At 43.8% G+C, this 13,056-nt stretch overlaps 1 protein-coding gene across 8 annotated transcripts in view; it reads left to right on the top strand.

The window, feature by feature from the left end:
- Positions 1 to 13,056, top strand: part of DGKD (diacylglycerol kinase delta) — a 56,080-nt gene that overhangs the window by 15,957 nt on the left and 27,067 nt on the right. For 5 of the 8 annotated variants that reach the window (XM_090146992.1, XM_031604979.2, XM_090146987.1 and 2 more), the window contains exons 4-7: positions 10,517 to 10,621; positions 11,260 to 11,392; positions 12,278 to 12,384; positions 12,918 to 13,043. In XM_090146992.1, coding sequence (XP_090003118.1) covers positions 10,517 to 10,621; positions 11,260 to 11,392; positions 12,278 to 12,384; positions 12,918 to 13,043 — 471 coding nt within the window. Of the gene's footprint in view, positions 1 to 927; positions 1,328 to 1,709; positions 1,773 to 3,121; positions 3,519 to 10,516; positions 10,622 to 11,259; positions 11,393 to 12,277; positions 12,385 to 12,917; positions 13,044 to 13,056 lie in introns of those variants that run through there. The other 3 variants (XM_090146989.1, XM_090146991.1, XM_090146990.1) reach the window with 3 other exon arrangements.

Here is a 13,056-nt window from a genome sequence, read left to right as displayed (position 1 = left end):
GTACTCTCAGAGCTTCTTTTGAGCTCTAAGAAGCAGATGATTTGGGATCACAGTGGGCTGAGTCTCTCCTCTGAGATGTCAGCTGTTTTCATGAACTGTTTTTAGTTGCATGGTGTAGTTTCACAGTAACTTGATGTTTTGTTTGCAGGTGCTCCGGGAGCACGAAAACAAAATACATCTGAAGATGCATTCTACACTTTGAACTCACTATAGCTTTTTCTCTAGGTGATGACAAGAAACCTGTCTTTTGGAGATACTTTTCTCCAAATGACTGCTTTACCTGTGGGCCTAAACTATCTAGCACCCCCATTCTCTGATACAAAGCCCATAAAGTGCGGGTGAGGCAGATTGCTTTATTGTATGTTGCCCAAGCAGACATTTTGCCACCGTAGCTCAACAGCCTTTGAAAGGACTTTGGGCCACCTCCATAAGCTCACTTCTGTAAAACTTTCTGTGGTGAACAAATCCTTACTTCTCAGGTTGGTGCATTGGCTGAGGATCTGCTCTTTTCTAGAAGGTGCCGAATGAATGGGTTCTGCTGCTTCCAAAGTGATGAGCAAAGCTGATGGAATGAGTTCTTATCAGTTCATTCACCATTTCTTGGCTTGAGCAGGATTTATGTGTAACTGAAGGGGGGAAAAGATCTAGTATAAGTAATAATAATAGTATTAAGACACTTATAAACAGGAGGGGGCCTAGGAAGAGCCCTTAGATCTTTTCAGGTTCATCTGTTTGGTTTTCATATGATTTTCACATGGTGTTTTTGTGTTTTCTACTTAGCACTTGCAAATGGTGGTGTGGACTTTCACCCTCATTCATATAACTTTTTACATGGGTTTCAACTTACACTTTCCAGCCTGTCTTACTCAGTGCTTTGACATCCCACCAGAGAGAGCTCAGACGTGGGTCGTTTGATTTCTTCCAGAAGTTAAGATTAAACACAAATGATTAAGCACAGGAGTCATGCTGTTGACCCTTCCTACATAAGTTAAAGTTTCTTCAGTGGAAGAGGTGGAGCTTGAACTCCTGTGCTCCTGCAAAGCCTTTTCTATTGGAAAGTACCTCTCAGCTCAGCTACAGACAGGAAACAGCGTATTATTACAGTCAGCGCCTGCCCCTCTGCTTTGCTGCCAGCAGAAGGAGACTTATCCCAGCTCCTCCTTAAGCAGACAGCTAATAAGCTGTTGGCAAGTGGAACACAGCTCGGTCAGGCTGACCACAGAGGGGACTAATCCTGTCCATCGCATGTCAAGCCATCTGGTTAGTCGTCTTCCTGGGGGAGTAGGCTGCTCTGGACACTAGTTTAGAGGAAGATTGAACATTAAAGGTAAGAGCAGGAGTCTTGAGTTTTCTGGATAGAGCATTGAGAAAAATAGCACCTGTTCCAGCATAAGAGATGAACAGGAGCTCAGATTCTTTGGATTAGGTGTGTGGCACGTTTCCACTGTTCGGTGATCTCTTCTATCTGGACTACATACTGAAGTTCTCCAGAACTGGTGTAAAGGGAAATGCGTCTGCAGTATTGGAAACGCTGCACTTATCAGTGAAGAAATGCTGTTTATTAACTGATGATTCACCCTAACCAATGTCAAAGGAGAGAGGAAGTGCTGAGATTAAGGCAATACTTCTTCTTCAGAGCACTTGTATGACTGGAGACAGAGAGGGTTGTGGCAAGTTGAGGAGCAGAGGGCTGCTGGTGCTCCTATGGAGAGCACACTGTCACCTTGGAGAAGCAGTGTGGGTATCATTCTTCAGCTGGATGGAAGCCTGAGGTGTGCTGCAATTTTTATTATTGCCAATTTGTTAGTTAGAATTGACTTTATTCAGCAGCAAAGATTCTGGATCCTGTCTTGTAAAGTTCTGTGTGACTGTTCTCTTTCAGACTGTATGCTTTTGCTGTATTGTCCCAGGAGTTGTTGATGTTGTAGAGAAAGAGCATAAATCTTCATCTGGGGGTAATTAACCTGTCCTAAAAACTCAGGGCAAAGTGCTGGAGTTCAACAAAATACAGAAGTACTGAAGGTGTTCCCTTATGGGGAGAGTGTGCTGATGGCTGCAGACTTGTTTTACAATGAAGTGAGAGTACCTTTGTCTCTCCTGTGATTTTGTCTCAAATCAAATTGTTCATGTTAGTGCTTTTAATGTGCAGCTATGTCCTTTTTTGCAGAGAAGGCAGTGAAGTCTTCTCTGCAGAACTTGGTGCTGAAGGAGTGAATAGAGCTTTTGAGGCTGCCTGTCAGACAGCACAGGTCTGCTGCACACACTGAATTCAGGAGCTGTGTGCTTGTATAGTACAGAACTTGAAGCAGAGGAACTTGAAACCAGATGAGCTAGAAATAGGAGGAACCTGGATCAGAGGTTACTTGTATTGGTTTGAAATATAAGCTTTGAGAAAGAGCATGTGACTTTTTTAAGGAGAAGGAATACAAGAACTTCTGTTGCTGCTTGCAGACGATCAGGCTTGAACTTGAAGCTTGAGTTCATAGGGATCAGGGAATTCTATATGGTTTGGTGTGTGCTCAGGTTCCCCAGACTGCCCTGTTTTACCTCAACACTTTGAAAAAGGTGGGCCTTAAATGTACACTGCAGGGAGTAACTGGACTTCTAGCTTTGCTGCTACATCTTCCTCCCCAGCATGGAATGAGAGACCTAGAGAGTACATGTCCACTCTCAGAAGTGGGCAAAAAGACTTCCTAATGGATGTGCTTGGTTACACCAGGCTGTCACCCGGTGTCCTGGAGGAGGTGGTTCCCCACCCCATTCCTTCCTACACAGGCTTGGATTGCCTTGTTAAGGTTTGGAGAAGAGAAAGATCAGAGAAGATGGTTTTTCCCTCGTCTTTTTAAACTGTCTTTTCTAAATTGGAAAAAATTACAGTGCCTGCTGGCAAGTCAGCCTTTGCTGGGGGTTGTTGTCTGTTCCACACCCATGTGTGCACACATTCAGAAATCGTACACTCTCTGCTAGTGCACTTCATCTGTTTATATTGGCAGCTGTCAGAATTTCCTTTACAAGCAACTGAAATATGACTGGAGCCGTGCATTGCCATGCCTCGGATCACTCTGCTTTCCCCCCCCCCCCCTCCTTTCAATTAAGTGCAGTTCAGTCCCCATTTCCTATCAGAACCACCGCAATTTCAAAATACTTTGCTATTTTAGTTGTTTGTAATCCAAACTTCAGAACAGTTTTTTCTGCTTGAGAAAAAGCCCTTTGGTAAACAGACCCTTCTGAGTCACTGTTAGTCAGTGAAAATAGTCATATAAAATCCTTTCATGTCAAGGATTCTTAGAACTCCTAATCCAGCCTCCTGCAGGAACTGGTCATTAGGCTGCTCACACTGGAGAGACAGCAGTTCTGCAGAAAAACACATCTGAGGGAGGACACATCGGAAGGAGAGTCAGAGAGTCTGGAAGAAGTTGCTCTGGGTGGGGAGATCTGGTGATTGCTGTCTGTTACTGAATGGCTCAGCAATCTGCTAGGAAGTTTTGAAAGAGAAGCTGCTGCTGCAAGTGAAAGAGGTCAGACTGAGAGTTATAAACTTTGCTGTGAGATGGGATAGATAGAGGGCTGGAAAGTGAAGGAGGCTGCTTGTGAAGAGCTGTTCCTTGGAGGGAAGTTCACTGCTCTGAAGTTAATGCCTCTTACTGTCCATGTGCCTGAGCACTGAGAGCAGGCATTTGATAGCCTGTTTGCTCTGTGTAACCTTTGTGCCATGGCTGGGGTTTTCTCTGGTTCCCTGAACAAGCCTGCAGATTCCAGCACTTTCTCCCCTTGCAGGTGGGGTCACAGGCAGAAAAACTCTGGCACACCGGAGGTCACTTGAGCGTGTGGTGGGTTTTTACATGCTGTAGAAGAAAGACTTCTTGCTGCATGCATCCTACTCTGTTTTGATGGGCAAGGAGAGGCTTGTGAATTATCAGACAGAAGGAGCTCTGTCTGGTTGCTGTGCCTGCAATGCTTCCACCTTTGCTGTGCATGTAAGAGGACTGGTCACAGGGTGGTGAACCCAGGGTGCAGAGCTGCTGGCTTCCTCATGCTGCTTAAGATAATTCCTTTCCTTCTGTGCTAGCTACCAGCCTCTTCATCTCAGCAGAGGGTTGGGGTTGTGAGGAGCTGCCAGTAACAGTAGGCTGTCAGTAACAGGTCATTTTCCTACCATAGGCAAGGTCTTCTGTTGCTCAGTCCTGTGATTTACTGGCTGCCAGCCTTGATGTGTGTGAGACCACTGAGCCAGCAGCTGTACCACAGGGGAACACTGAACTGCCCCTCTGTTCCTCATGGCTCTGCTCCTGTTTGGACAAACAGAAAGGTTTCTTTAAAATATCCTTCCCAAGTGCACTGCTGTCTTTGAGCAATATGGTTGTGTTTGGGAATCGTTCCTGGCAGGAAGGAAGCAGATGAACATAAGGATGCATGTGTACATCTGCTTCATGAAGAGGAGAGCAGGGGAGGATTGGAGCTGGCACTTGGTGCTGGGGTGCTTTGGCACTTGGCATGGCAGCCGTATGGGTTCCCAGTTGGTGCTTTGTCATCCATGTAGATCTCTTGTGATTAGTATGCACGGACTACCAGGATTGTCTGCATTTTGTACCTGCTATCAGTGACAGTGTTATTCTTGCATAGATTTTGACAGCCACTAAGTGGTTCCAGAAGTCCTAAAACCTCCATCTGTCTGTGCTCCTCTCACCAATTGCCAAGAGCAGGAATGTGCCTTGTTTAGGAACAGAGTTTCCAGAAGCATGTAGGAATGTGACCCTGGTATGAGAGATGATCATTTTCCCAGGGAACTTGCTGTCTGGTCTGCTTTCCCACTGCTGCATCAGGATAGATAGGGACTGGGAGAAAACACAGGCAGAGTGTCAGCATGAGCTGGGCTTTATCTGCAGGCGCAGCACAGCAGCCTGTGGCAGGGCTTGGAGAAGGTGGCTTTATAGCATGGAGCCACCTGGCAGGTGAAGTCCATGCTGCAAGAAATGAACTTAATAATGCAAAAAAAAAAAGCGCTCCTGAAGTGTTAGTACAATTCTGTCCCCTTCAGGGTAGCATCCAGGTCTCAAGGAAAGAGAATTATACATGTTCATGTTGTGATTCTTAGGTCTAGGAAGTTGTAACTCACCTCAGCAGTGAGTTATCAGAACTGAATTTACTGGCAAAACTGGGTGAAGGCTGAACTGCAGATGGGAAGAGAGATGCTCTCTGTGGAGGAAGACAAGCCTCCATCCCCCATGCATGTAAAGGGCTGATACTCATATTATTTCTGTCTTCAAATAATAGAGAGCTGCTAAAATCATGTTGACCAAGTTTTGTTGTCCTAACACTCAGCTTCTCATTCTATCAAAATTGACAACAGCGTTGTAGGCTTTTGAGATGTTGCGTGTCAGGGACTGGTTGGAGCAAAAAACTCACCGTTTCGTTTTCCTTTCTTCTCCATTTCATAGAATGACAGAAGGGTTCAGGTTGGAGGTGACCTTGGAGTCCTGCCAGTCCCTACCGCTGCCATGGAGAGGGACACCTTCCACTACCCCAGGTTGCCTAAAACCCCATGCAGCCTTCTTTTTGACCTAATGCATTTATTTGGGAGGCAGCGCTTGCTTTTCACATTCATCTGTTTGGTTTTCATATGATTTTCACGTGGTGTTTTTGTGTTTTCTACTTAGCACTTGCAAATGGTGGTGTGGACTTTCACCCTCATTCATATAACTTTTTACATGGGTTTCAACTTACACTTTCCAGCCTGTCTTACTCAGTGCTTTGACATCCCACCAGAGAGAGCTCTGTGGGTTGTATGATTTCATCCAGAAGTTAAGATTGGATGCAGCAAATCATTAAGCACAGGAGTCATGCTGTTGACCCTTCCTACATATGTTAATGTCTATATGTATGTACTTAGCCCATTTTGACCCCAGTCACATTCAGTGCATCTGGTGACTTCGCTGGTTTGTGAACCTTGCTGATGGGCACAGGTGAGGTGTTTTTACATATGCTACTGTTCACTGCTGCCTGAACAGGAGCTGAAGTGGGTGAAATGGCTGCTCATCCTCACTGTAACTTCACCCAGTCTCTTCGTGGTGTTTGTGTTCATGGGATGCCTGGAGTTTACTCCAAGATACAGAAGCAGAGGCAGTAGTTAGTTGCAGCTGCTGGCTGTTGTCCCCGCTTTTGCCATGTGTGATCAAGCTGAAATTTTTGCTTGCACCAGCACCATTTTCTTAGCTGTTTTATTTTTATAGTTGAGTTCCTTGGCCCGAGCTCCAGAAATTCCTGCTGTCCCTGTATCCAAATCAACTGTTTTGAATAATCTGGGATCTCTTTGGGGGATTTATAGCTAACACCTTCGAACACAAAACTATATTTGAACGGGATATGAGTAAAAAGGAAGCAGTCAGAGTGAGCAGGTGTTCTCATGCACCCACTTTTAGCTCATCCGAGAAATGTATCACATCAGAAAAACTATATTTAGCAGAGCTGGGTGCCCCCCCCGCCACCACTTCCCCCTGCAGCACAGCCCCAGCCAGCTCTGCCATTTGGGCACTGTGATCTGAGCTTGGCTTGCTGTCTCTTGCGGTTTCTGAACTCACCAACACCGCTCTGATAGCAAACAGTGCACTGAGACAGGCTGTTGCTTCTTTGCTGAGAAGCTTCTGGGCAGCCAACAAGTGCCAAAGGAAAAGTGGGCAGAGGTGGCAAAGCTGCCTTTGATGGCAGCAAGAGCAGAGATGAGGATTGTCCTCCAGCTGGTGGGTTGCTCAGGACAGGAAAGCACCAGGGAGTGAAATAGGGTGAAATATAGCAGATTTCTATTTAAAATTTGGGTCTAACATAAGCAGTCTTTTTTTGAGCTGCCTTTCTAATCCAATTATTCACAGCTGTTCACTGGGGAAGGACATCCAGGGACATCCAGTCCGTTTTTAGAATGTAAAATGAGAAAATTTGGGGGGTTGGCTCTGTTGTTTGCCAGCTGGCCTGGTCTGAAATGTCAGTAACAAAGCAGTGTTAGTTTTGGATGGGAGCGTGTGGGTCAACATGGGGTGTGGGGCGAGATGAACAGACTGCTGCAGGGCATGCGCTGCTGGGGAGGGGATGGTGGGGGTGAGGGTAGCTATGGATAAGCATCAGGGGAATATCAGTATTTCAAGACAGAGGAGAAGCCACGCTTAGTTTTGTTTTGTTTTTTTTTTTTAATTTTGAGTTATCTGGCTTGTTGAAAACTTGGGCAGACTTGAGTAGCTCCTCTGCACAGCAGTGCTTGCTGAGGGCTTTATCAGAGGTTTTGTAAATGAAGTTGTTCCTGACTGGAAATGTCTGTAGGCCTTACTGACATTCCTGACTGCCCTATGGCTCACAGGACTGATAGCTGATGAGCAGGCTTTGTTCCGTGGCTGTTAAGGAGCTCTTTGCTGTCAGCATCAGGACTCAGTGAAGTCACTGTGTGGGCCCAGCTGCAATTGGGTGGGCACCCGGCTCCTGCAAGGACCGAAATCTGGAGAGCCACACCCAGAGAGCTCAATAGCATTTGGGATCCAAAAGTTATGTTCGTTTTTCATATCCCCTTTTTAGGAAGAATGAGCACTTTTAGTTTACGTAATTGCTCATATCGAGATAAAATTCAGAGCTGTTTCAGCACAGGAGCACTCAGAGTTGTGTCAGTCCCCAGGCAAGCCAAAACTCCATGAGATTATAAATAAATCCTAAGACTTCGTATTGCCATTACATTTATTTTCTTTCTGACTCCTATCAAGGCACCCCTCTGTCCTAGCTGAGAAGCAATCAGATCGTTGTTATTGTGCTCTCCCTTTATATGAGAACAAGAGGTCAGTGGATGACATTACTGCTTTGTAAATTTAGAACAAATAAAAGGAAATGCTACTTCACCTAGTGCGTCGTCATCCTGTGGAATACACTGTTCCAGGATGTTAGTCAAAAGCTGTGTCTGGAACATAAAAAATAGCCAGAGCATGCTCCTTGCTGGCTGCATGTGCCCCAGGGGCTGCCCGGCCACATGGCTCAGAGCAGCAGCTGTGCTGTGAGCAGCACTTGGGCTCCTGCCTGGGGGAGGACAGCTTCTTAGGGGGAAGATTGCCAGGGCTCCTTCTGGTGGTGATGAGGATGGCTTCTTGCTGATGTGGGATGTCAGACTGATGATCGGCCTCACCCAGCCAGCACAGAGTATGCAATGGTTCCTGGATTCCTAATAATCCTCAGTAAAACATTTAAGTGTAACACCACTGCAGGTTAAGCAAAAAAGCAGTTTTATGTGGTTGTTTCTTTTCTCCAAAGAGTCGTTACACTAGTTATGCTAAAATCTTACCTGTCCTTCACAGTGAAGCCTGATTGCCCCATTTTGTCCTCCTTAGAACAAGAGTGAGGTCTGAGATTGTATTCTACTTTCCATCTCTGATAATACTGCTAAATCCCAATGCAAATGTTGGTTTAGTGCTGAGTGATGGTGAATGTTGATCATAAATTCATCTCGCACGAAGCGGTGTTTTATTTACAGTTCTGTAGTTATACAATAGACCCTTTATTTTAATTCTGTGACTCTTTGTCTGGATGGTTCAAGTATGAAGACCTTGATCTCTTTGTTTGTTCTCTGCCTTACAACCTTAGAACTTTATTTGTTCAGCAGAAAGTTGTCTGATGCTGAACATGGAGATTTAAAGCTGGATGTTTTCAGGTGTTGATGATTCCTCTGTTTGACTCTCTCCAGTGATCCAGGAAATCTGTATACTCACACTGAGCTCTTGGCTACATTCTCTGCATTTCTTTTATACCGTTGGTTTAGACTTCACGTCTTCCAGAGTGACTTAAAAATAATACTGTGCATTTGCCTTTTTTTAACTGAAAAGAGAAACAGGAAAAAGTACAACACTGAATGAGCGTGTTCTGTTGATAATTAGTGTCACCAGCTGTTTTAAATTATTTTTTTCCTCCTGCCCAAGAGCATGCCACTGACTTGTTGAGTGAATTGGTAGCTCCTCATCCAAAATTGCTTTTTTGAAGCAATAAGAGGTCCTTGGAAGCATGGACTTTCCATAGGGTACTGCTTTGTGTAGGCAGTTATGGATGTTCCAGCATGGGGCCCTGCTCTGCTTAATTTTTGTTGGATAGTTTTGCTCAAATTACAACATGGATGCTGAAACTGTGTTTCTAATAGGTGCCTCATTAATGTTGGTGTTTGTAGTGTGTTTTTCTAGGGGCTGGCAGTACATCTCAGTAAAATTTGTTATTGCAGGTGGATGCTAATGTCTGTCCTACAGAAAAAGAAATAGGTTCTGAAAACTAAAATAAAGCAGAATCTTCTAGATACATCTTTTTTGTATTGATGTTACATCTATACTTCTTACCATGCACTCCAAGCCATTTGGACATCAGCAAGAAGTTTGACGTTCAACTTCTGATGTTTTGAAATCTGTTATATGGATCATAATGAGAGAAGTGAGAAAGAGAGCAGAAAACAAGTAGTTAGCAGGTCTTATACAGGGATGTGTGTGGGTTCTTCGTGTTCCTGAACAGCACCCTTTGGTGTGCCTGGGAGGGCACACGGATGGCATCCACCTCACCTCATCCTACTTCATGTTAATCTTGAGTTTCAGATGATGGACACAATCTGCTGGAAAAGTAAATCGTATGGACAAATACTTTTTTTCTTAAGAATTATACAATGTGGTGGGATGCAGAAGGGAAGGTTTTAGAGTTGACACATATGAGAGTGTTAGGAAGTGTGAGGAAGAAAGACTTTTGTCTTAGGCAGAATAGATGTTGGTTTATTGTCAGGTCTGGACCCCAGCTGAATGGACAGCCCTATGGATGTGGTCTCCTGAGGAGCCAGGAGCTTTTATTTCTCTCTGCTGCTGCCATCTGATAAACCAAGAAAGCATCAGTGGTAGCTGTGTGGAAGTATGGGCTGATAGCATCCTTGGCACAGGGTCTGGCTACCATGGAGTAGCAGCCCAGGGTAGAAACACATGTTCCTTTGGGATCACTCTTGATATGGCACTCACTGAGCTGACGAGATGTTGGTTTGTCTACTAGATTTAGGATTTTGCCCTCTTAAATGCCTAATGTTGTACTTTCGGTCTGATATACCAAATCTGTTATCTAGTTTGTTAATTGATAGAAAGTGGTGTATTGTCTGTTAACAAAGTATTTTAATGCTGTTGCCAATTTAAAAAGCACGTAAAAAAAACAACTTACAGAAGATCTGCACGTGCAGTATATTAATTGTTACCGTTCTGTGCTTGATTTGTGTTGTGCTATTACTTGGATGTGAGACATTTCCTTACTCAGTTCTGCACTGAGAATGAGAGCTAATATCTCTGTGGTTCTATAAATTTAGCAGAAGAATTAATGTAAGCTATGGTAGAAGAAAAACATAATTGAAAGATGTAAATGACTTGTGTTGTGCAGCTTGTTACCTCTGAAAATAGCATTCAGTAAGCTGCACTTACGATAAGATGTTCTCTCCATCTCTCACTGACATGCCCAGTGTACTCATTAATTGTCTCTCTCTCTTCAGATTATCACTCCATGTCGGAAGCTCATCCTTTGTGCTGATAACAGAAAAGAGATGGAAGATTGGATTGCAGCACTGAAGACTGTACAGAACCGTGAACATTTTGAGGTAATGGGAAAATGTGTTCATTGTACTCTGTGCATCCTCTCCTAAGCAACAGCCTGTTATGAAACATAAAAATAATGATTCCATTGTCTTTTCACTCTTCAGTTAACCTCCCTGCCTTAATTCACATCTTGCCTGCTTGCTGTTCGGCTTATTTCGGTGTATCTGTTCACTTTCTGAGACTTTAATTAGACCAGCAGTGCCACCAAAGAAGAGCTGTCTGTGTTTTTCCCTCCTTGAAGCTTGTCTCCCTGTTGTCCCTCTACTATGCTGGCACAACCATTCCTCTGTTATGCAATAAACTACACTGGGGAACTGGTCCTGCTGAAAACTTAATTAAAAAAAAAAAAGGGGGGAAAAGGGGAAGAATCGACATCAGCAGATAAGTTCTCCAGCTTGTTTGCATATGCACACTTGCAGTGAGACAAGCAGGGGGGAAGTAGCACAGAAGTAAGCAATCTCTTCTGGTTTAAGGAGCTTCTAGAGCTACCATGCGTAAACTGCACGTGGCCAAACTATTCCCCAGCAAAAGCATTGTATTTCTGCCTTTTCTCACTGCTGTATGCAAGTCTTTGTTCTAAGGGAAAAAAAAATCTTGTGTTGCTACGTTAGATTTTGCCATAATGCATTTATTTTATTAGTCTACCCAGTACAGCATGGACCATTTCTCAGGGATGCACAACTGGTACGCCTGCTCACACGCTCGGCCAACATACTGCAATGTGTGTCGGGAAGCATTATCTGGAGTCACATCACATGGGCTCTCGTGTGAAGGTAAGTGTTGCTTTGTCTTCTGTTTTGGGAACAGCATTTGATAGCTTGATGATGTGTCCTAGAGGACTTTTAAGAGGAATATTGTTAACAGTCTGCAAGAAGGTGATGTAGAAAAGTACTGCGTAATAAACTTGAGGGAGCCACAGCCTGTATATGAAACTGGAGATCATTTTTTTGACCTGGTGCTGCATCCCTCTGGCTGCTGAATCCCTTTTGGCTTCTCAGACAAGTTTCACATAGAATGGGATTCTTGGCTTTTTTTTTTTTTTTTTTTTTTTAAATAGAAATGATGATGTCTTTGTATTGATTTTAGTATTGGACTTGATGATAATATAGCTGACTTTTTTTTTCATTACCCAACTACTGCCATCCCTTAGTAAAATCATACTTCTGAAATTAACGAGGATGTAGTTCTCAGTTATCAGATAAAATATTAATAAGAATGCTCTTGTTTATAATAATATTCATATTTATAAGAACATCCTTGTTAAATGCTTAAATAATGCTAGGAGGATTGGATTTTATTTTTTCAACTTTGCTATAGCAGACATGCCTGCCTGGGCACAGCTCATACCTTTAGCATGAATGAGGCTACTTACACGTGCTGTAAAATGATGTAGGAGTGTATGACTCATAAATCATGCTAAGTTGAACAAGGTGATAGTGAAACTTTGTACAAGCAACTGGTGAAATTGATGAGACAAGAGTTAATAGCTAGCTCATCTTACTCAGTATGCTTAGAGTTGGTAGTTTTGGCAGTGCTAACAAGACAGATGTGTGCCCATGCTTTCTTTTGGAGCCAAGTATGGTCATTTGGGAGAAAGCTTTTGTACAAACTGCCATATTATATGTTCTAAAGCTGGATTAATATGTTCTTCTCTCTAGTGTGCAAGTTTAAAGCCCACAAGCGGTGCGCTGTGCGGGCCACCAATAATTGCAAGTGGACAACTCTGGCCTCTATTGGGAAAGATATCATTGAGGATGAAGATGGGGTAGGCATTAATCTTAACTATTCTAGCCTTAACTTGATGCAGAAGCACTGGTGTGTGCTTTCTGCACTGTACAAATACCACTTGTGCCTTTATGTGTTAGTGGTGTGGTATAGGCAAGAAATTTGGTGTGAAAAGTCCGACCAAGGCAGTGAGGACTCCTTAATAACAAGAGACGCTTGCAAGTGGGCAAGGGGGAGTTGAGGTTATATGGTTGGAGGCATAGGGAGCCTAGTCTGAGTTTTGGCAAAGGAAAGACAAGTGAGTGGTTGGAACAGTATCTTACTGTATTGAAGTCTGATGCAAGTCTTTGTTTCCTGTATAACCTGAGGTAAATCACCTGGTTTCTGCATTTGAGTGTGATGTAAACTGTCAAAAGAGATTTTTGGGTGTTTTCTAGAAATTGCCCATTCTTTCCTCAAAGAGTGCACATAAAGTCTTGCATAGTGTATATCTGAAAGCCACAGTGCATCCTGCAGCCTTGAGTTGCATGCTGGTAGGTCTGTGATGGTTCTCTGCCTCTGTTGCATTTGCAGATCTCAATGCCACATCAGTGGTTGGAAGGAAACCTGCCCGTGAGTGCCAAATGCACTGTGTGTGATAAAACCTGTGGCAGCGTCCTGCGTTTGCAAGACTGGCGCTGCCTTTGGTGCAAAGCCATGGTAAGTTGAATGG

The sequence above is a fragment of the Phasianus colchicus genome, chromosome 10 (assembly GCF_987193195.1).
Source record: "Phasianus colchicus chromosome 10, bPhaCol1.hap1.1, whole genome shotgun sequence".
NCBI lineage: Eukaryota > Metazoa > Chordata > Aves > Galliformes > Phasianidae > Phasianus > Phasianus colchicus.
This window is presented reverse-complemented; position numbering and strand designations above follow the sequence as displayed.